This window comes from Callithrix jacchus, chromosome 7 (genome assembly GCF_049354715.1).
Source record: "Callithrix jacchus isolate 240 chromosome 7, calJac240_pri, whole genome shotgun sequence".
Taxonomy (NCBI): Eukaryota; Metazoa; Chordata; class Mammalia; order Primates; family Cebidae; genus Callithrix; species Callithrix jacchus.
Window position 1 is genome coordinate 69,933,419 of NC_133508.1, and position 21,550 is coordinate 69,954,968.

General features: G+C 48.9%; 1 protein-coding gene across 10 annotated transcripts in view; it reads right to left on the reverse strand.

Moving 5' to 3' along the window:
• PHC2 (polyhomeotic homolog 2) overlaps positions 1-21,550 on the reverse strand; it is a 108,926-nt gene that overhangs the window by 40,070 nt on the left and 47,306 nt on the right. For 4 of the 10 annotated variants that reach the window (XM_035308648.3, XM_078331116.1, XM_078331118.1 and 1 more), the window contains exons 2-7: positions 9,300-9,506; positions 6,308-6,466; positions 5,173-5,250; positions 4,565-4,729; positions 2,691-2,777; positions 1,284-1,596 (exon numbers count right to left, since the gene is read on the reverse strand). In XM_035308648.3, the coding sequence (XP_035164539.2) occupies positions 1,284-1,596; positions 2,691-2,777; positions 4,565-4,729; positions 5,173-5,250; positions 6,308-6,466; positions 9,300-9,452 (955 nt within the window). In that variant the 5' untranslated portion in view covers positions 9,453-9,506. Of the gene's footprint in view, positions 1-1,283; positions 1,597-2,690; positions 2,844-4,564; positions 4,730-5,172; positions 5,251-6,307; positions 6,467-9,299; positions 9,507-21,550 lie in introns of all 10 variants that reach the window. The other 6 variants (XM_078331114.1, XM_035308646.3, XM_078331115.1 and 3 more) reach the window with 2 other exon arrangements.

Consider the following 21,550-nt stretch of genomic DNA (forward strand, 5'->3'; position numbering starts at 1 on the left):
GCTGCCTGGACACCTTCCCCACGCTGTCTGTTGGGTCACATGCTTGGGCTGCAAGACTCATACGCCAAATCCTCTGAGGGACAGCGTCTCTGACCCATTCTGCCTGGCAGGCAGCTGACCATCTGTGCCCACACTGTGCCTCGTACTTAGTCCTAAAATAGAATTTATGAAGTAGAATGGATTTGCTTCTATATCTGGCTCCCTCCTTTGGACTGCACACTCCTTTAGGAAAAAAAAAAAATCCTATCCTGTTTTGACAAAGATGCATTGAGATATACTCTTGAGATATTTTCTCAAGAAAAAAACCCTGTAGGTTAGATTGGATGGTAAAATGGTTTGAGTGAGGACTGAGGTCAGTGACTGTCTCAGGGATGTGATTAGTGTGACTCTCTTTAATGCAAAGCCATGTGGTCCACCACTCTATTTCTGGGGTAAAACAGTGTGGTCTTGTTCCCCAGACTGATGGGCCTGGCTTCTTGGGTTCTTGGCAGATTTTCCCATTAAAGATTGCCTGCAATGGGCAGTGCAGGGAGAGTTTTAGTAGGCAGGGAAAGGGGTCTAGCTAGGGCATGCTGATTCATCAGACTTGCCTCTCAAGGAATCTGCCAGATTTATTCTCCAGTGTCACCCTCACTGGCAAGCCTTTCATAGCTCCTCTCAAGGCTCGAGAGCTCCTCTGTTCTGACAACGTTCAGGGCTTAGATCTATTATGGCATTTGTCATGCTCTATTGCCCTGTACTTATCTGTCTCCCCAGCAAGACTGTGCCCTCCTTGGAGGGGAGGACCTAAGTCTCATTTGTTTCCACACCTACAGCTGGCAACATGATTGGCAAACACTCATCAACAAATGCTTGCTGAATGATGAGAAAAAAGACACTTCCTACATTCCCGTCTCCCTGTCTGGTTCTTACATGCTTCTGGCTAGCCCCTAGCCTTTTTGCTGAGTCTTGGAGAATTTCAAAATAGTCCAACTGCTAGCCTCCAGCCACTCCAGGTTGTGCCCACAGCTCCAGAGCTGTGGCTGTGTACCCCGATTCATCATTGTGCCCACTGTGCAGAAGGACTCTTTTATTCCACCCGACATGGCTGCCCTGCCTACAGTTAGACCAGAAGCATGGCAGAGTCAGGAGCTGATGGACACTTCGAGATAGGGAGGGAGGAGAGAAAGACCCGTGGCTGGTATCTCTGCAAGTCCATGGGAAAAAGGGAAGTCTAAAAGTCTCCTCCTGACCCATGGCCCTGAGTTTTCTGGGCAAGGATTCCTGCTTCCTGAAGACCTTACCTGGTGCAATGAGGGGATGGGCAGTCACAGCAGGAACCGTCCGGCTAAGCCCAGCTCGGCCCTCCATGCTCCCTGGCACACTGCTGTTGCCATCTCCTTTCTTGAGTGGCTCCATCACACTGTCAGCTATGCCAGGCTTGGCACCTGCGGGGGAAGCCTGAGCAGTATTTCTGCCCTGTGCTGGGGTAGGTAGAGGCTGGCTACCGCCAGGTGTGGGTTTCAGGGCCAAGCTGGACAGGACAGGCTGAGTGGGGGTGGGGCCCGAGGCTGCTGCCGCTGGTGTCTGCTGTGTTCGGAGGGTCAAGTTCTGTACCTGGAAAAGAGGGGTCTGTGGGAGTCCAGATATTGCAGGTAGGAGATATGCCAACACACAACTAGGAGGGAGAGAGGGATGGATCCAGGAATGGCTGAGTATAACAGGAGGTTGTCAAATCAGAGAGAAAGAGAGAATGTGTTAGGAGCTAGAAGAGGAATCAGAAGCATGTGGAGTTGCTTAAGGGCCAGAGAGTTCGCTGTGACTGCATCCACCAGCAGAGGAGGCTGAGTTCTGAGAACGGCCTGCTGCCCAAATGGGCCAGCAGGGGTGGGGAGGCCAGGCTCTGTCCCTTCTGCTGCCCTCCCTCCTCCCCCACACTTTCAGGATTGGATGCACACCATCCAGAAATAATTCCCAGCAAGGAGGAGCATGGGGCTTCCTGCACCGGAAAAGGCCAGGGCAAAAGTGGAAGTTAACTGACCAGCAAGACCACCAGGCAAAGGGTTATCTTGTCTCAGAATAAGGTTGCTGTGCTGCTGGCACACTCAGCCAGGTCCTTGGCGCCCTCTGCTGGCCAGACAGAGGCTGTGCCAGACTCAGAAAATCCTGCTACCAGCCCTCTCTCCTCCTCCTCCCCATTCTGTAGATGAGGATGGGGAGATGGGAGTGGGAGGGGTTCCTTCCCTACTGCCCACAGAATCTTCCCAGCCACAGTAGTATCTGTGCGCTCCTAGCTGAGCAGGACACGTCTCTGCTCCCTCTTTTATGCCATTTTTCATAAGTCCTAGCAGCGCTACCATGTGTGACTGGAGTGGGACTTTCCATTTCTGAAGCAGTAGGAGCCAGACCAGCTAACCTAGGGCAGGTGTAAGGTACAGAGGTAGCACATCCCACCCCTCCCTGGCAATCATGTTGGCCTCAGCAGGCTGCCTTCTGGCTCCTGACGTGTGTTTGAGGGAGCAAAACAGAGCCAGGAGGGGCCGAGGCCTTCTGGAGGGTAGTGGCTGTGCAGGCCTGGGGGTGCTGGGGTGTCCTATCTCCCACCTGCTTTCCTAGCCGATCCCAGCCTCTCCTTGTGCCCATCCCCAGCATCAGTGCCCCTCTACAGGGGTGCCCACCCCCCTGCCCTCCCACAAGCATGGAGTCCTCACCTGGGCGGGGGTGGGGGGCCGGGCGGGGGAGCCAGTGCCGAGCTCAGGCTGCACAGTAGCGACGGTGGCCGTGGGCGTGAAGATGAGCTGAGGGGACAAAGGAACAGTGCCGCCTAGGCTCCTAGCTACCTGCACCAGGTTACCTGGCTGGGCCTGGAATCACAGGAAACGAGGTGCCTTTTACCTGCCCGATGTGGGCTCAGCCACAGGACACAACTGCTTAGCCCAGGAGTGGCTATGGGGAAGGCCAGGATGGTAGAAGTAGAAAAGCAAGGAAGGGGTGTCCAAGGGGAGCGCCTGCCTTTCTCCAGAGGCTCCTGGCGTCCTGACCCAGGCTGGGTGCAGGGGTTGGGTGGGGAGAGCTGCTCTGGGCTACACCAAAGCTGAGTTCCCTTCAGAACCCTCTGTGAGGGGCTCATCCTAGAGGAGACCGATATTCCCAGGATACACTGAAGCCACCGCCTCCTCAACATCCTGAAAAGCAGGGACTGTGGGCTGATATGGACGCCCTAGGACCACCTTCCAGTTCTAACCCACTCCTGACCCCAGGGTTCAGCCAGGACGAGACTGTTCCCCAGGGGATCAAGTTCGCTGATCCTTTTGGTCATTTTCTAATCAAATTTAGATTTAGAGGGGCCCAGAGACAACAACAGTGGAGGAGGTGGACCGCCTGGAGCCGTCCTCGGGTCTGATGGGTCTGAATCCTGTCCTGCGGGGTGCAGGTCACCTCCGTGGGAGTCTAGCTCTGCATTGGTATGGACATGCTTGACAGGGTGCTCTCCCTAGAACTCTGCAATAGCGCAGCTGTGCTTGCCTCTCTGTGGGTGTATGCCCTGCTCTGGGGAGGGAAGCAGACAGGCAGGCGTCACAACCCCAGCGGAGCAGGACATAGAGACAGAGTCAGCTTTGGGCAGCATCATAGTGTGGCTGTCCGGTTCCCTAGGAAATGGAAGTCTATTTCATGCTTTGTGGGTAAGAGGCTATTCCCTGGGGATGGAGCTGGGTCTCAAATGATGAACTCAGAGCCAAGAACAAATGAGCGGGAGCAAGACCAGACAAGATCCAAGGGTCAAGTTCTGGCCGTAAGAACAAAGGGAGGGGTAGGACTGTGTTACCTTCTGGATAGTGTGTCAAGGGGCCGAAGGAGGAGACTTCAGAACAGGAGGTAGGGACATGATCCACAGTGACTGGGCCCTACCTGGGGCTGCATGCTACTGCTGCCCAGGGAGTGTGCTGCCATTTTCCCAGGATATTCTCCTAAATCTTAGGGACCTGGTAGGCTCCTAAGAACCTTTACATCCCTTAGGGATGGGTGCAAAGGAAAAAGCTGGTGCCACCTGAGTACATCCTGCCCAAACAAGCTCAGCTGACCTTGATTAGAATGGGGGCCGGCTGGGAGGGCAGTGGGAGCAGCAGCATGCCCTGAAGCTGGAAAGCACCTTTGGCCCCTGAGTTAGAGGTGGCCAGTCCTTGTAAGGTTGGTAGGAAGGGGAAGACCCCATTTCTGTCGAGCACATGGATGTCTGGGTGTCCAGGACTACCTGGGCATGAACCCCTCTGCCCACCCTGATTAATTTTGAGTAGTTTCTGATAAGAAGGGGACACTTCCGTTTCACTCTAGGAAGAGAAGGACAGGTAGCATCCCAGGTAACTTTCTCTGTTTCAGCCTGGAGCCCCACCCTTCCTGACTCATTGAGCCTGTACCAAAGCTCCCACTCACTCAGCCTTCCAGGCCCCCTTCTTTATCCCACCCCTTACCTCCTGCCCCTGCCCCTCATGCTTCCTCCTCACCCTTCTGCATCTCCCAGCTCCCAGCTTCTCTGTCTCTGTCCTTCTGGTGCCCCTAAGCCACAGCCCTGGCCATGGTTACTCACCATCTGTGCCCTCAGATACATCTGTGCTTGGCTTGCAGTCAGGGCTGGGGACGACGTGTTGCCCAAGAGCACGGCCTGCTGAGCGATGCCTGAGGCTGCTGCAGAGTTCACGCTCTGGGCCCTGTTGAGGAGCTGGGCTGCTGCTGGGGAGGCTGCCAAGTTGATCTGATGAGAGAGATGTGTGGTAGGAGACGGGAGGTTCTTCTGGTGAACTGTGTCCCCCCATCATCCATTTCTTTCTGCCCGCTCTCCTGTTTCTTCTGTTCCTTGGTTTATTCAGCCTCCTTCAGGACCATCTGTGGTCCTTAACCTTGGCGCATCCTCCCACCCTGCCCCATCTCTGACCTTGGTGCCAAGCTGCAGGGGGATAGATGCTGAGAGAACTCAGCTATCAGCAGAGAGCCCTGACATTGGGAGGATGACAGGGAGTTTACTAACCTAAAGGTCAGTAAGAGACATGTCTTTTTTTTTTTTTTCCCCTGGCAAAAGCAACAGATTCCAGCCATGATGCTCCATGGCTACGGATTCACCGCAACTGGGTGTGGGAACGCATGGGCGTTTTGGTCCTGGGGCTGTTGACTCCGCTGCTGCTCCCCCGTTCTACTCACCGAAGATGACTGGGCTGGGGCCTGCGCAGACACATTGCTGCCTGAAGTGCTGCCTTGTCTGTTGGCTACCAGGCTTGCCTAGAAAAGAACAAACTCCTCTTGTTAGAGTCCCAGACCTCCCCCAGGCACTCCTGGGCTCTCATCATCCACAGGAGGTGCTGCAGGCTGGTGTTAAGGCCAGCAGCCTCTGGAGGTCAGCCCCCAACCTGCCTCCTCTGTGTGGCCCACAGCAAGAACCCTGCCTCCTCTGTGAATAAGGTGGGGATGGTAGCAGTACCTGCCTGATAGGATTGCTGAGAGGACTGAATAAGGCCAGGCACTGCCACTGAGCACTCCAGCTATCAGGCTACTGCCTTCGGTGTGTGGAGCCTCTGCTCTACCACCATCACACCTGGCTAGCACAGCCCCACAGAGAATTTGCAGACATGAGCTAGAGTGTCCAAACTGCCTCTCTCCCCATGGCCAGCTTCTCATCCTTCAAGTATCAGCTCCAGTGTTACTCCAGCAGACAGACCTTCCCTGACCATGCAATGCAAGGCCATCTGCTTTGTCCTTTGGTCAGAGCAATCTGTTCTCTTTCATAGCGCTTATTATAACTTAGGGATTTATATATTTTTTGCTTTGGCTATTTTGGTTTCTGTTTAATTGTTGTCTTCCATTATAAGTGCCAGGAAGACAGGGTGCTCCGTATACCCAGTGCCTGATATAAACTTTGCACACAGAAGGAACATAAAATGTTTTGCTGAATGGATGAATGAATGTGTTCTCAACTGAGGAGGAGAGAGAGCCACAATGGGAGGCTCTCAGACAAGCTAACCAGGCAGCGCTTCATTTGTGAATGCTTCCTTGGAACCCACGGTCCTCCTCAGACCTGCGGTGATGTGGTTAGGACAGGGGCTCCCAGGACTTCTTCCCTAGTCTAGAATTCTGCTGCTCTCCTCACTAGCTGCATGACCTTGGGCCCTGTCCTGCACCTGCCAAAAGGAGACAATGACAGTAGTGCCCGCTTCACAAGGACTCTTAGGATGCAGTAAGAGAAGGATGTGAAGCGCAGGTGCAGTGCCTGCTTCCTCTCCCTTTTGCCTCCACAACCAGGACACCTGGTACCAGCCTCGAGGTCCTTCCCGAGTCTCACCTGCTGCACGGCCGCCAGGCTCTGGAGCTGAGTGCTGCTGAGGTGCTGCTGCTGGAGTGCCGCGGTCTGCAGCATGAGGTGCTGCTGCTGGGCAGCGTACATCTGCTGCAGGTACTGAGCGGCCGTGCTGGGCTGTCTGTGCAGAGCCTGCTGGATCACCTGAGGATGGAGGGAGGGGAAGAGCCAGGCTGGCAGTTGCCACACAGGACACCCCTTTGGCAGTAACGCCTTCCAGGTCTAACTGCTCGGGAGATTCCAGGGTCTGTGGCCACCACCATAGACAATTGTGGCCACTCTCTAGGGCAGTGGGAGGACACCTGTTCACAGAGCTTCTGTATCACGTCTAACCTTGTCTATCTTGCCTCTCTCTGCAGCTCCTCCCCAGCACAGCCTGCTGCTGCGTCAACTGCCTCAGTGAGGAGAATCAGAGCTGCACACCAGGCTTTAACCAACTCTTGGGCAGTAGGGAGACTCAGGGAGACAGAGGTGTCTCCAGCAGGCTTGTCTGGCACTCCTCTCCCTCCGTCACTCTGCATCCTCAGATGAGGGGGAAGCTCAATAAGGCAGAGAGAAGAATGGGGTGGGAGGGAAGAGCCAAGTCAGCAAGGGCCTACACCAGCTTCAGCAACAGCTGGCCACAGGCAAATTCAGGTGGAGACAATGCCTTGTCCTTGAGGCTGGGCCCGGGGCTGCTCCCCAGGCTTTGCCCACAGCTTCTCAGAGTCCCATCAATCTCTTAGAAGAAGGTTGCCTGGGCCTTGCAGAGCAGGCCAGTGCCACAGGGACAGCACACTCCCCTTTTATTCTCTCTTTTTTTTTTGAGATGGAGTTTCGCTCTTATTGCCCAGGCTAGAGTGCAATGGTGCAACCTCGGCTCACTGCAACCTCCACCTCCCAGGTTCAAGCAATTCTCCTGCCTCAGCCTCCCAAGTAGATGGAATTACAGGTGTCTGCCACCATGCCCGGCTAATTTTTTTGTATTTTTAGTAGAGATGGGGTTTAACCATGTAGGACAAGCTGGTCTAGAACTGCTGACTTCAGGTGATCTGCCCACTTCGGCCTCCCAAAGTGCTGGGATTATAGGTATGAGCCACTGTACCCAGCCCCCTTTTATTCTTTCCCTCCCTCTCTCTTTCTCTCCATCATTCCTTCTTTTTTAGCTACTGTCTCCCATTCCCTGGCTTTATTGCTTCCTCCTTCTTTCCTGATGGGATTGGGTGATCTCCTGGAAAGGACAAAAGGCTGTCCTTTAATCGTCCCCATCTCCAGGAACAAAAAACAGCGAGTGCCTTTTCCCCTGAGTCCCAGAGGCACTTCTCCTGCCTTCTCCCATTGGTCACCCTCCTGCCATCTCTTCCTAGTTCATGCCCTACACTGGCCTTGACCAGGCTTCCCCCTGTTTCCTACCCTTACCTCTGCTGAATCCCTGGCCACAGGCAGCTCCTGACCCTAGGCCCTGTCTTGGTGAGCAAGCCTTGCCAGGACAGGGCCCAGGGGCAGGTCAGGCTTTCCCCAGCTTTGTGTGACTTCTAGGGCTGACAGCTCTAGGACAAAACAGCCTTTGGCTCAGATTTGGGGTTCTGTAAAAACATCCTGGTACTGCAGATCCTCGAGGGCTCTGGTGCCTCCCCAGGCATCCCCATCTCAATTCTTCCACATGCTTCCCCAGATCCCACTCTTCTGACGTGACGCTCCTCTCCGAGATACTGTTTTATTTTAACGCCATTCTTTTTCTCTCCTGATCTCCCAGAATTATTTATCCTATTCCCTTTGTCTAGGCCTTTCTATTAGACTCCTGAAAATGAGTCCAGCAGTCCAGCCTGCGTAGTTGAGATACTGTGACCCTTCCTCATGACAGGATGTTAATGAAGGGAGACAGGAGGAGCCCAGGATGGTTCTGCGTGCTACCTTGGGTGATTCCACTCGCCAGAGCAGAACCCCAGACCCCCTTTTGCCTAGAACTGTGATGAGTGGCAGGAGTGGGTACAACCAAATGTCATGGCTAGAAACCAGAGCTAAGGTCCTTATGCATGATGGGCCAGGGGCTGGGGCTGGGGGCAACAGTAGGAGCAGGAAATGTGGAGTCACTAAGCACGAGTTAGAAACAACCAGGAGAGGGAAGAGTCCTGGGCATCTGATGGTGTCTTCTCAAACTTAGGTTTTCAGGCTCTCTTACTGTCTCCTGTGGCTTCTCCCTTGTTCCCTTATCTGGGCCTAAGGCCAAAGCAGGATGAGGTCACTTTTCTAGTATATCCAAACTGTAATAGCAAAGTCACTGGGAGTAAACACTTCTCGGCTGTGGTCTCTCTTTTCTGCCTGTATTATCCAGGAACCTCAAATGTTGTAGTGATTAAGAACACAGGTCTGGGGTCAGAGTTAGGTTCAGTTTTTTTTCTTTACCTGAATGACCTTGAACAAGTTGTTACCGTCTGTGAGCCCCAGTTTTCTCAACTACAGAATTATGCCCAATAACAGCCAAAAGGATAAATATGCAAAATGCTTAGGACTGTGTCGGGCACACAGCAGATGGCCCTGACTACATTTAGGAGCAATGAGCCGCCGCCTGGAAGGCCTGTGGATGCCACTTGCCAACTGCCACTTTAGGGGAGAAGGTAAAAAGCTGCAATGACAAAGCCTTATTTGGGGGTTCTTTTTTGGCTTTTGGTCTTTGAAAAAGTGAGATCTGTTCTTCACTGGGCAATGGTCATTTAGAGTGGGCGTGGGTGATGGTTGAGCAACTCTTGGTCATGTGCTGTTATTATTACTGTCTGCCCTTTACTCTTACACGCGTGTGTCCTCCAAACTCCTTGATTGGGTCACTTTGCATCCTTCACTCTTGTAACTATATACAATGTGTATATACTAACTCACTCTCCTGTGCTCGTTCTACAGTACACATCCAGATTATTCCACCAGACAGTCCCAGCACCTCCTCCTGGCTAGTCCTGGAGATGATTAAGGAGTATAATTCCTGGATCAATTAGAATCTTACCTGCACGGTCTGCCGGTCAGGAATACCACTGTACACAGAAATCTGGGGCCCGGCGGGGCGGCCGCTTCCACCACTGCTGCTGCTGGCCCCGCTGGTACTGCTGGGGGCACAGGAACTGCTAGATGTGTGAGGGGCTGGCAGCTCATTCTCCATGGCCTGCAGTGTGGCGCAGTCAGGGTGCTCCGATGGCAGAAGGGCAGGCAGATGCTAGGAGTGAAGAGGCAGAAGTGAACTGTTTGACAGACACTTACTAGAGAATGCTCACACAGTTGGTCTTGAGTGTCTGTGGGTTTCCCATCCATGGATTCAACCAACCACGGATCAAAAATATTCAAAAAACAGTGTCTGTACTGAACATGTACTTTTTTCTTGTCATTATTCCCTAACCAATACAGTGTAACAACTATTTGCAGAGCATTTACATTGTATGAGGTTATTGTAAGTAATCCAGAGATAGTGTCAAGTATATAGGAGGATGTGGGTCAGTTATATGCAAATATTATGCCACTTTGTATCAGGGACTTGAGCTTCCATGAATTTTGACATCCAGCGGGGTTCCTGGAACCAGTTCTCTGTGGATACCAAGTGATGACTGTATAGTATATACATCAGCTTTCCAGCTTTCCAAACAGCCTGTGCTGGTGCCACTTGGGAACTGAGGTCTCTGCTTTTTGAGACTGGAGTCTTGCTCTGTCACTCAGGCCAGAGTGCAGTGGCATGATCTTGGCTCACTGCAATCTCCATGTCCCGGGTTCACACGATTCTTATGCCTCAGCCTCCTGAGTAGCTGAGATTACAGGCACCTGCCACCATGCCTAGCTAATTTTTTGTATTTTTAATAGAGACAGGGTTTCGCTATGTTGGCCAGGCTGGTCTTGAACTCTTGACTTTGAGTGATCTGCCTGCCTCAGCCTCCCAAAGTGCTGGGATTACAGGCGTGAGCCACTTTGGGAGGCTGAGACAAGCAGATTGCCTGAGCTCAGGAGTTTGAGACCAGCCTGGGCAACACAGTGAAATCCTATCTCTACTAAAATACAAAAAATTAGCCAGGCATGGTGGCATGCGCCTATAGTCCCAGCTACTCGGGAAGCTGAGGTAGGCAGGAGAATCGCTTGAACCCGGGAGGTGGAGGTTGCAGTGAGCCGAGATCGAGCCATTGCACTCCAGCTTGGTTGACAGAGTGAAATTCCGTCTCAAAAAAAAAAAAAAAAAAAAAAAATCTACAGAGAATAGAATAAGAGAAAGAGGCAAATCAGAAGGCAATAAAATAAACTGAGGTTTAGTTTAGTTTTCAAAGCCGGAAGAACTCAAGTGTGTTTGAGGTCTCCATCTTCATTAAGTATGTACTTACCGAGTGCCCTCTGGATCTAACGCTCAGCAGGGAAACATACTGAGCAATTTGGTTAAAATCTCAGGTTTTCGAATCAGAAAGACTTGGTTTTGGCCTGGCTCTGCCAGTTTTTAGCTGGCAAATCCTGGCATGTCACACTTGTCTGATCTGTTTCTTAATCTACTAGATGTGATAGGATATGGGCCACAGTGAACCTAAAGAAAAGTGATGCTATACGCCAACCATATCCTGCACGCTCTGTAAGCACTGGCTCTTGTGGCCTGGTTCTCACTGCCTGGATCCAATAGATTGGGCGTCTCCTGAGACGGAATTGGCAGAGGCTTCTGGAACCTTCTATCCCAGTCAGCAAGGAGGGCCAGAAATTCCCTTCAGGGCCCATCCTATGGTCTGAATACAGAACTGGAAATTGCATCTTCCCTTGAGGCTATGTGCTTGTCAGTGGAGAGGGACTGGGAAAGAAGGGAAGGGTGGTAGGAGAGGCACACCCAGATCTGAGTTTAAGTTCCTCTTTTTTTTCTTTTTCCATGCTCTAAAAATCCTCATTTCCGTGTATAGGCTGTTCCTTCTACCCATTCCGTCCTACATGTAAACAGAAAATTTGTTTGTCACCTCATCACAGACATTCAGTCATCTCCTTGTGGAGTATACCCTTTAGTAGGTGAAGAAAATACAATTGTTCACACTGATGAGAGCATGATTGGCGCAAAGAGCCAGAGTAATCATTAATGTCCTGTTGCTGTCTCCCCAGTACTGTTCAGTTTGGGGGTTATCATTTCTCAGGCTGCCTTCTTCAGACTGGGTGAATTTCACTGTGGGCTGAAAAAAGTGTGGTTACCCAGTGTGCTAAAAGACAGGACTGTTGGGAGTCTGGAAACCCAAGCCACTCCCAGGTGGCAGGCAGCAAGCTGTTTATGATTTCCAAGGCAGTGTAGCAGCCTGCAAGCTGCACTCTTGACCTGACTCTTTAAGCAGTGGTTTTTCCTTATGTTCTTATGTCTGCTTTTACTGCCACAGGGCAAGGTGCTTGTCCATGAATTAATTCCCTTTGTCCTGAGCTGCAGTCAGTGCTGGGCCTCATTATGGCGACTGACGCACTAAGGATGCTGATGCTGCTGCTGCTGATGATGATGATGCAGAAATCAGTGAAGCAGCAAAGTCAACAATATTTCCTGTGCCCTGGCGCTGTCAAAATCCACTTTATCTTATGTTCTAGGGAGGGAAAATTAGGCTGCGTAAAGTGATAGGAGGTATCATTCCTGATCTCAGAGAAAGTGAAAAACTAATTGTAAAGATGAGATTCAATTGAAATTTTAAGGATCATCAAGCAACAAATCAGTAAATGATAGTTCCATTCAAACACAGACTACCCCATAGAATCCCAGCATCTTCTCTTAGTTCAGTCTCACCTCCCTTTCCCCAAATCTTGGTCAGAATTGGGTTTCATTTCTTGCTTTTCATTCCACACTAGAAAACCTCAACTGAAGTACTTATAAATATAAAAAGTAAAATGGGAAAATAGGGCAGCAACCACAGCAAATTAAGACAGCAGAATAATCTACATCCTGGATGATCAAGTCTCAGTTCTATTTCTGAGTGTAGTTAATGGTACTGAATTACACACTTTAAAAAATCCAGTCATATTCTGACCTTCCCTCTATCCTTTACATGGGTGATTGAGAGAGAGAGCACGCTTCAAAGGCAGCCACAGCTATCAAACACATGAGCTAGAACAGAGAGTGCGTAGAGTCTGTTCCTTCTACCTGTTCCTTCCTACATGTAAAAACAGTATTTGTTTGTCACCCTACCACAGACTTTCAGTCTTCTGCTTGTATAGGCTGTTCCTTCTACCCATTTAATAGGAAAAGAAAATACCATTTTTCACATTAATGAGAGCATGATAGTGCAAAGAGCTAAAGTAATCATTAATATCCTGTTGTTAACTCCTTAATAAACTGCTTGGTTTGGGGGTTATCATTTCTATTTATTTTTTCCTTTAGCAGCAGCTAGGGCACATACTGTGGAGAGTGTACACTCAAACCTTGTTAAGAAATAAGAAAAAATTCTAACAGGAGCATCGCATTCCTTTACAGAAAAACTGCATAGGCCAGGCCAGCCACTGTTCCCCATACAGGGAGAGAGACTGCAGCAACCTGGACACATGGGCACAGTGTCCTTCCCGCTCTCTTGCCGCCTGTCTCCTCCTTCTGTAGGCAAGCAAGCCTTTCCTTTCTTCTGTCTTCTGTTCTAGGTTTGCCTTCCCACCCACTGTCTCCCCACCCTACCCCTACTGCTACCACTGCCCCCAAACCCATGTCTTTTCTGTGTCAGTATTTTTTTGTTCCCCAGTCCCTGGTTTTCCCACTCTTTCCCTGCTCTCTCTCACACCTATGCTCATGCTCCCTTTCACCACTGATTTCTCAGAGCTTCTCTTTGCAGGGGTGCATCCTCCGTGTGCTCACCCTCCCTCACTGTGCCTTGGCTCTCTCGAATATGAGCATGTCCTCCCCCTCACTCTTGCTCCCACTCTTGCCCTCTTGCCCCACTGTGATTGATCTAGACTGGTACCTCGGTTTCTCTCTAATGAGCTCTCTCCCCCACTCTTGACCTTCTTGCTGTTTCCCAAGCTGCCCGCTCTTGACTGGTCTCCCTCTGCCTCTGGCTCCCTGTAGCTCTCCCAATACCCGCATCCTGCCTGCACATGCTCCAGTTCTCTCTCCTGTCACTTGTGGTCTGCCCCTCTCTGGGCATCTGCCCTCCCAGCCCTGATCAGCAGGTCTGTCTCTTTAAGTCTCACACACACTCTCTCTTACTCCCTGGATAGCGCATGCTCACATTCCTTTCTGTCCCTGGCTTGCACCCTCTGTTCTAGCTCATGCTTTTGATAGCTGTGGCTGTCTTTCAAGTATGCTCTCTCACTCTCTTGATTGCTCTCTCTCAATTACGTAAAGGATAGAGGAGGGAAGGTCAGAATATGACTAGATTTTAAGTGTGCAAATCAGTACTATTAACTGCTCTATACACTGTTGTGCAACAATCACCGCCATCTATTCCCAGAACTTTCTCATGACTCGAAACAGAAACTCTGTGACCATGAAGCAGTAACTCCAGTCCCCCTTGTCCCCCCACCTATCCCCTAACCTCTAATCTACTTTCAGTCTCTATGAATTTGCCTCTTCTAGATAGCTCACATAAGTGGAGGCATACAATATTTGTCCTTTTATGTCTGGCTTGTCTCACTTAGCCTAATGTTTTCAAAGTTCATTCATGCTGTAGCACGTATTAGGATTTCCCTTCTATAGCTGAATAATATTTTTCATTGCATACCTATATACATACTATATTTTGTTTGTCCATTCATCTGTTGATGAACACCTGGGTTGTTTCCACCTTTTGGCTATTGTGAATGCAATGCAATGAATATGGCATGTTAAGTCCTTGGCATATAAGGCTTATTTGCCAAGGACTACTTGAGTCCTTGCTTCTATTCTGTTGGGTATAAGCTAGCAGTGAAATCGCTGGGTCATAGGTTATTCCATGTTTGGGCATGTGGATATCCATTTGTCCCTGTACCATGTGTTGAACTACCTCTGTCCTTGGGCCCACCCAGTGCCCCCACTCCCTAAGCTGCTCCATGTGCTATGTGAAACCCTCCATGATCTGACCCTTTTGGCCTTCCTGGCCTCATTTTCCACAATTCACTCTCTAGTCTCAGCATTGTGACCAAGGTGCCTGGGTCGTTTGTAATTTGGGCACCTTGCTTCTTCCTACCTCTGTGGTTTTTACTGCTGTGGTTTCACTCATGCTATTCCCCTCCCCTGAAATGCCTTCCTTCAATTTTTCATGGTAGCCAACTCCTTAGATCTTCAAAACAACTTGAGTCTGTCCTGTGAAATATGCACTGAATACAACCCCACCAACTCTTCTCCTCTTGCTTCCTTCAAATTAGGTTCCAATGTCTTCCTTTAAGCCATCCAGCTGGAGGGCTGCTCCTAAGGCACTCTGTGCCTGCCTCTCTCCTAGCACTTACAACATAGACTTACAAGAAAGTGATTTGCTTGGAGGTGGGATCATGTCATATTTTCCCATAATAGCTAGTGCTTCATTCCATAGATGTTTGTTGAATAAAATTGCTTGAAATATACCATACTCCATCCTGCTCCTCATCTGAAAGCTTAATCTCTACCTCATCCACAAATTTCTGACCAACTAGTTTAAAACATCAACCACTGTGATTTCATTTCAGTACCTTCCATCAATGGTGTCTATACTAATAACAGTGACATTTATCGAGCACTTACTACTTGTCAAGCACTGTTGTAGATGCTGTGACCTTCCCTAATGGGGTAGGTAGGGTTATCCCAATTTTGTCAATGAGAAATATATCTAAGCAATATATGTAAGGTCATCACAGAACTGGGATTTAAAACCAGGTCTGACCCAAAGCCAGAGCACTTCCCATGATAATTGCTGCAACTTCACCTTGAGCCATTATTTCAACAACACTGGGCAAAGTCCATGTCAAAACATTCTAGATTTTCAGTTGAAAATGAACTGAGATCACTGAATTTAATTCCCTAATTGTTAATTAATGTCCATTTATACTTAGAAAATGTCCTCTCTATGTAATTTATATATAAAGGGTAATATGCATGTGTACCTATCAACCAGTATCAGAAATGGAACATTACCGTCATCTCCCTTGTTTTTCCTATGCAAGAATGGAGGCCCAGTGTGGGGGAAGTAAGTGACTTGGGGTGATGTGGCTCCCTTGATTCTCACCCAGTGCTAAGGAAGGCACCTTAGGAAACCTCCTGCCTGCATGGTGGTGGGGACTTATCAATGAGAGAGGTGAAGTTTGCCCTGCAGAGAAGCCAGTAGCTAGGATCCAGCCATATGTCACTTCATTATTGGTCTCCTAGTAGAAGGGAACTTGAATTAGAAGGAAACATAATTAGGAAGTGTGGACCCACATAATAGCTTTCAAACTTTTTCTTTCACAGTTCCCTTTTTTGAACCAGTGCTTTTGTATCTCCCCACTCCCACCTTCCTTCCGCCCAAAGCTCTGGCTGCTGGAGAGTGGCGGAGGCATTTTGGAGTCGCAGTGAGGGCTCCTAAGGTATCTGTGGACTCTCCTTACATCCTTCCCTCTGGTGACCCACATGAGAAAGTCTGAATCCTTAAACTTTCACAGTATGTAGGCTTTCAGCATTTTACCCACCCCTTTTCAATTTCCTTTTAATTCCTACTCTTATTCCTCCCTTCTTTTCCTTCTAACTAGTTTCTTATTTCTTCCCCAAGGCCACCCATCCCTGCCGACTCCCATATAAATCACAGCCAAATTTCATTAATGGCTAACATCCAGAACTAGAAGTCTGTTTTCCTCTGGGTTCCCACTCACTGTGTGGTTTTGTATGAGCCCCGACTCTGAAGGGCTGTGATTCCTATTTCAGTCACTTCTCCCCTCCTAACCGCAAGGGGCCACTTTGAATGATGTGCTGACTGTAACTGGCTTGGATAGTGATCTTATTACAGGTCTCTGCTGCCCACAGGGCCTGAGACCAGCAGCTGGAGAAATGCTGACGGTTCTGCCTTCCCAGGAACTGCCAAGTCTAGTAAACACTAGGCCTTTGTCCCCAGTGTCAGGGAAATCCATTTGCTGTGGATTACAGCTGTGACAGAGGTTCCGGGAAAGCAGAGGGGAAGGATACTGAAAACCACTCTCCAAATCTAACCTAAAGCCCTGGGGTAAGGCAGGGTGAGGTTTTTCCTAATGGAATCAGAGCTGGGCAGGAAATGAGAAGTCTAGTCAGCCCATCATGGCTGCTGGTATTATCATGCGGTGGCTTGGTATGGCCAGTCTGAAGAGATGAGCGAACGTATTCCTTTGCTGTGGTTCTGCTTCTCCTCTCTGGTTGCTTCTCCGCCAGAGGCATAAGGCAATAATAACAGAAGATTCAGACTCCCTCATCTTGGGGGGTCCTGCGGGAGGCCTCCTTACACCTCCCAGCTGCTGCATGAACATAAGTGTCCTGATTTGTTCCAGTTTGAAGCCACTGACTCACTGGGAGCAGTCCAAATGAATGCAGCTCAAACAGCCTCAAAAGGTCCCTCCCTCTCCCCTGTCCTCTGCATGCTGCCATCTTTAGTGTCTCTAGTAACTAAAGTAAGCAAATGAAGGCCAAGAAAGACAGAAATGAAGGACGAGAAATTAAAGCTGATCATACAGTCCTAGCAACCCAAATAGTATGATTTCACTGTGAAGCAAAACACTATACATTTAAATGAATAAACTCTTTTTGAAACCTTACTATTTTCTTCCTATTTTATAAAAGGTAAGTTATATAAAATTTCTATTACAAGCTAGTGCTGGTTGGTTGAAGAACATGAGGAAGAAAAAGAAAGATTTGCTGTCTTTTGGAAGGGATGCACAGTGAAAGCCACAATGTGCAGATGCTGAGTGCTTGGGGACAGGCGATGGATGAGTTTGTCTAGAAGTGGGCAGCTCTGGTCTCACTGCTCTGCGGCAAGGCAATATACATTTTGTGTCTTCTGTGGGCCCCTAATCAAATATAAGCAGTGTCCTTATAAAAGTACGCCACATGAGACACAGGCACACATGGGGAGAAGCCAGTCGTGAAGATGAAGGCAGAGGTTAGAACTATGCTGCCACCAGCCAAAGAACACCTGCAGCCATCAGAAGCGAGGAAGAGGCAAGGAAGGACAGGGGGAGTATGGTCCTGCTGACACCTGGATTTCATACTTCCAGCCTCCAGAACGGTGACACGATACATTTGTGTTGTTTTAAGCCACCGAGTTTGTGGTACTTTGTTAAGGCGGCCTTAGGGAAGGATTATGTTGTCTAATACTCAACCTGACCAGCCTAAAAAGGTCAAATGAAACTAATGGTAAAAAGGGTGCAAAGGCATTAAAAACAGCCTTGTTAATATAACGGCTTTGCATGCTCCAATGCAAGGCTTCTCAAAAATGTGGTCCCTTGGCAACTCTCCAAAAATGCTAATTTTCAGGCACCACTTCAGACCTACGGAATCAGAAATTCTGGGAATGGGGCTCAGCAGTCTGTGTTTTCACAGCCTTCTGGGAGATTCGGATGCCTATAAAGTATGAGAGCCACTGCTCTAACGGGCTCCAATACCAACTCTAATATGAGATCTAAAAGGGCAGTCACATTGATGCCATAAGATGGTCATAATGAAGCCCTGCAAAAAGGGGCTAGAAGTTGGGATGGGAAGAGTTACCAAACGTATTTCTTCCCTGCTAAAACCTCAAAATACCTCCACGTGGAAAGAAGAGAATGCTGGCAGCACTCAGTTTAGGGATCTTCCTGTTTCTCTCCAGCTTCATTGCCTACCACGTGCCCACACACAGCCGATTCCAGAATTAGTCACACACTGTCTCATGCCTTGCCCAGACCTTTTTCTCTGCCTAGGCTGCTCCCCAGACCCCTCACTCCCCATCTCCCTGGCCAGAGTGCGTTCACCCTTTGCAGTTCAGCTACAATGTCTGCTCCTCTTAGGGACTTCCCTTCTGTACCCAGCCTGGATTTGGTGCCTTCTTCTGAACTTTAATAGCATAGCAGGACTGCTGATTTTACTCACTAGGCGGCAATTCCATCATTTTTAGATTCCTAATGCCTAACATGGTGCTAGGCCAGCAACAGTAAGATTTTATTAAATGAGGAATGAATAAAGCTTGAAGCTCTTTGGAAAGCTCTTCACCTCCTGAGGAACCAAGGTTAAGATACAGAACCACACTGGAAATACCATGTTATCTGAGAAGGGACCTTTGAAGCTATTAGCAGCCATTAGCACCTTTACTCAAATTTATTGGTCCAGATGGCTACTGTTAATAGGGCCCAGGAGATGTAAATTTTGATTTGGGAAGGAATGAGAAGGGAAAATGAAAGATGAGTGGTGTTGAAGTGATGGATGTGGAACTGCGGTCACTGCAAAGAGCAGATGTAGAAGGTCCTGGCCAGAGGCTGGGACTAGACTCAGCCACACGTTGACTAGGTGAGAGCTAGGCAGCTGCATTACGTGGACATGGTAATACCTTACCCCAACCTTACCCTACCTACCTCCCAGAGCTTCTGGAAAATGAAACAACACAGGTATGAGAAAGCATTCCAGAAACAGAAATCACACAAAGGCAAAGTATCATGAGAGGGTTTAGAAAAGGGGAGAGAAGCTCTACTCTATAAAAATGAGCAAAGATTGCCAGGGCAGGGTACACATACAGGAATGCAACCCTGGCCAAAGTACTTAACTTCTCTGTACCTCATTTGCCTCTTCTGTAAAATGGACAGGAGTGCAGACTTCATTGGTTTTAAATAACAGGTAAAACAATGCATTTAAAACATCCAACACAGCTTAGGTATGGATTAAAAAGAGAGTATGTTAAGGTAGGATAGAAGTGACTTTTTCCCTCAGAGAAAAAAGATATTATAATTTCCTTCAATAAACTCAAAGTTAGAAAAATTCTGTGTCTAGTAACAGAGTAATTTTTTTTTTTGAGATGGAGTCTTGCTCTGTTGTCCAGGCTGGAATACAGTGGTATGATCTCGGCTCACTGTAACCTGTTTTCTGGGTTCAAGTGATTCTCCTGCCTCAGCCTCCTGAGTAGCTGGGGTTACACACCTGCACCACCACGCCTGGCTAATTTTTATATTTTTAGTAGAGATGGGGCTTACTATGTTGGCCAGGCTGGTTTTGAATTCCTGGCCTTTGGTGATCTGCCCACCTCCGCCTCCCAAAGTGCTGGGATTACAGGCATGAGCCACTGCGCCCGGTTTTTAGGCTATAATCTCAGTCAGCTCTTCCTTGTTTAGCCTTCATAATGGTATGCATTTTGGGGATTTGTACATAGAAATCTCAGTAGCCAAGGCCACAAAAAAGGCTGCTATAAAAAAAGGACCCTGGGCTGGGCGCGGTGGCTCAAGCCTGTAATCCCAGCAGTTTGGGAGGCCAAGGTGGGTGGTATCACGAGGTCAAGAGATCGTGACCATCCTGGTCAACATGGCGAAACCCCGTCTCTACTAAAAATACAAAAAATTAGCTGGGCACGGTGGCGCATGCCTGTAGTCCCAGCTACTCAGGAGGCTGAAGCAGGAGAATTGCCTGTTCCCAGGAGGCGGAGTTTGCGGTGAGCCGAGATCGCGCCATTGCACTCCAGCCTGGGTAACAAGAGCGAAACTCCGTCTCAAAAAAAAGAAAAGAAAAAGAAAACAGAAACGAGTGGATCACGAGATCAAGAGATTGAGACCATCCTGGTCAACAAGGTGAAACCCCGTCTCTACTAAAAATACAAAAATTAGCTGGGCATGGTGGTGTGTGCCTGTAGTCCCAGCTACTCGGGAGGCTGAGGCAAGAGAATTGCTTGAACCCAGGAGGCAGAGGTTGCAGTGAGCCAAGATCGTGCCATTGCACTCCAGCCTGGGTAACAACAGCGAAACTCCGTCTCAAGAAAAAAAAAAAAAGACCCTTATAAAAATCTCTCCAAGCTGGGTGTGGAGATGAACATCCGTGATCCCAGCTACTCAGGCTGAGGTGGGAAGACTTCTTGAGCACAGGAGTTCACAACCAGCCAGGGCAACGTAGTGAGACCTCATCTTAACAACTAAATCTCTCCACAGAGCACACACACAGCATAAACACACAGCACAAATACCCAAAGTGTACATATACAAAGCATATAGCACACACACATGCACACATGGTGCACATAGCACGCACACACACACAAAGTGCACACAGCACATACACAAAGCACACAGTACACACATGGTTTGCACACACATCGCACAGTGTGCACACACTGCACACACAAAGCACACATAGCACATACACAAAGCACACACACAGCTACTATTTCTAGAGCTTGCCATTTTCTGCTGCTCCTGCTCAGCCTTGAACTGGCCTGATGGTTAAACTGTGATACGCCCACCATTCTGCCACTGCTATGTCCTGACAAATACGACTAGGCCAACACGGGGATCATGGGAAATGGCTAACTATCAGGCTTTCAGAATAAAGCTCAAGGGCCTAAAAACTTATCTAGAAATATTTACTCACCTTCATTTTCTCTTCTTCCACCCCTAAAATTGGGCTGTATCTTAGGCCTACCAGTGGCCCTACAGGTACCACTTAACTCTTTGTAACACCAGAGTCAAGGAGTTTGCTGACTTACATGAGCACTAGTGTAGAGAGTGCCCTGGAGAAGCAGTGACTGTAGTGGGTGCTCTGTTTTCCTGTGAAGATCTGAGTATGCTTCCCCCAGAGCTTCTTCCAAGGGTACAGCCTGCCTCTCTTGGGGTTTCCCTTTACATCCCCTATGAGCAGACTAAGGGAATGGGGCTTTAAGCACTTTGATATATTCTAAAGAGATACTGCCAGGGATAGATAGACTCCCATCACAAGGGCCTTAATTAGGTATGTAGATGATCTTTTATCCATTAGGAGGCCAGTGTTCTCAGGCCAGCCACCAGTAAATGATAATAATTTTTGCCATTTATTGCTTGCTCAGGGACATGATCTCATTTATTCCTCACAGCTACCTTCTGGTACAGAGATTACCTCTTCATTTTTCCCACAAGACAATTGAGGTTCATAGAGGCCTTGTAACTTATTGGAGCCCCAGACTAGCAAATGGCAGGTGTAGGAATGGAAACCAAGGTTTCAAAGTCCACGCACAAGAGGTAGAATTACCTGTGCTTATTCTGGTCCAGTCCTCACTGGGTCAGTCAGTTCTTATGAAGTTAACTTGGCTCCCATAGCCTTCTGTTTACTATCTTCTCTCACAAGAGTCATCTCCCGCAGCAGTGTTAATCTAAGGCAAACGTGTCAACTAGAACTCTCACAAGCCCTGCCTGGTATCCCGAAATCAC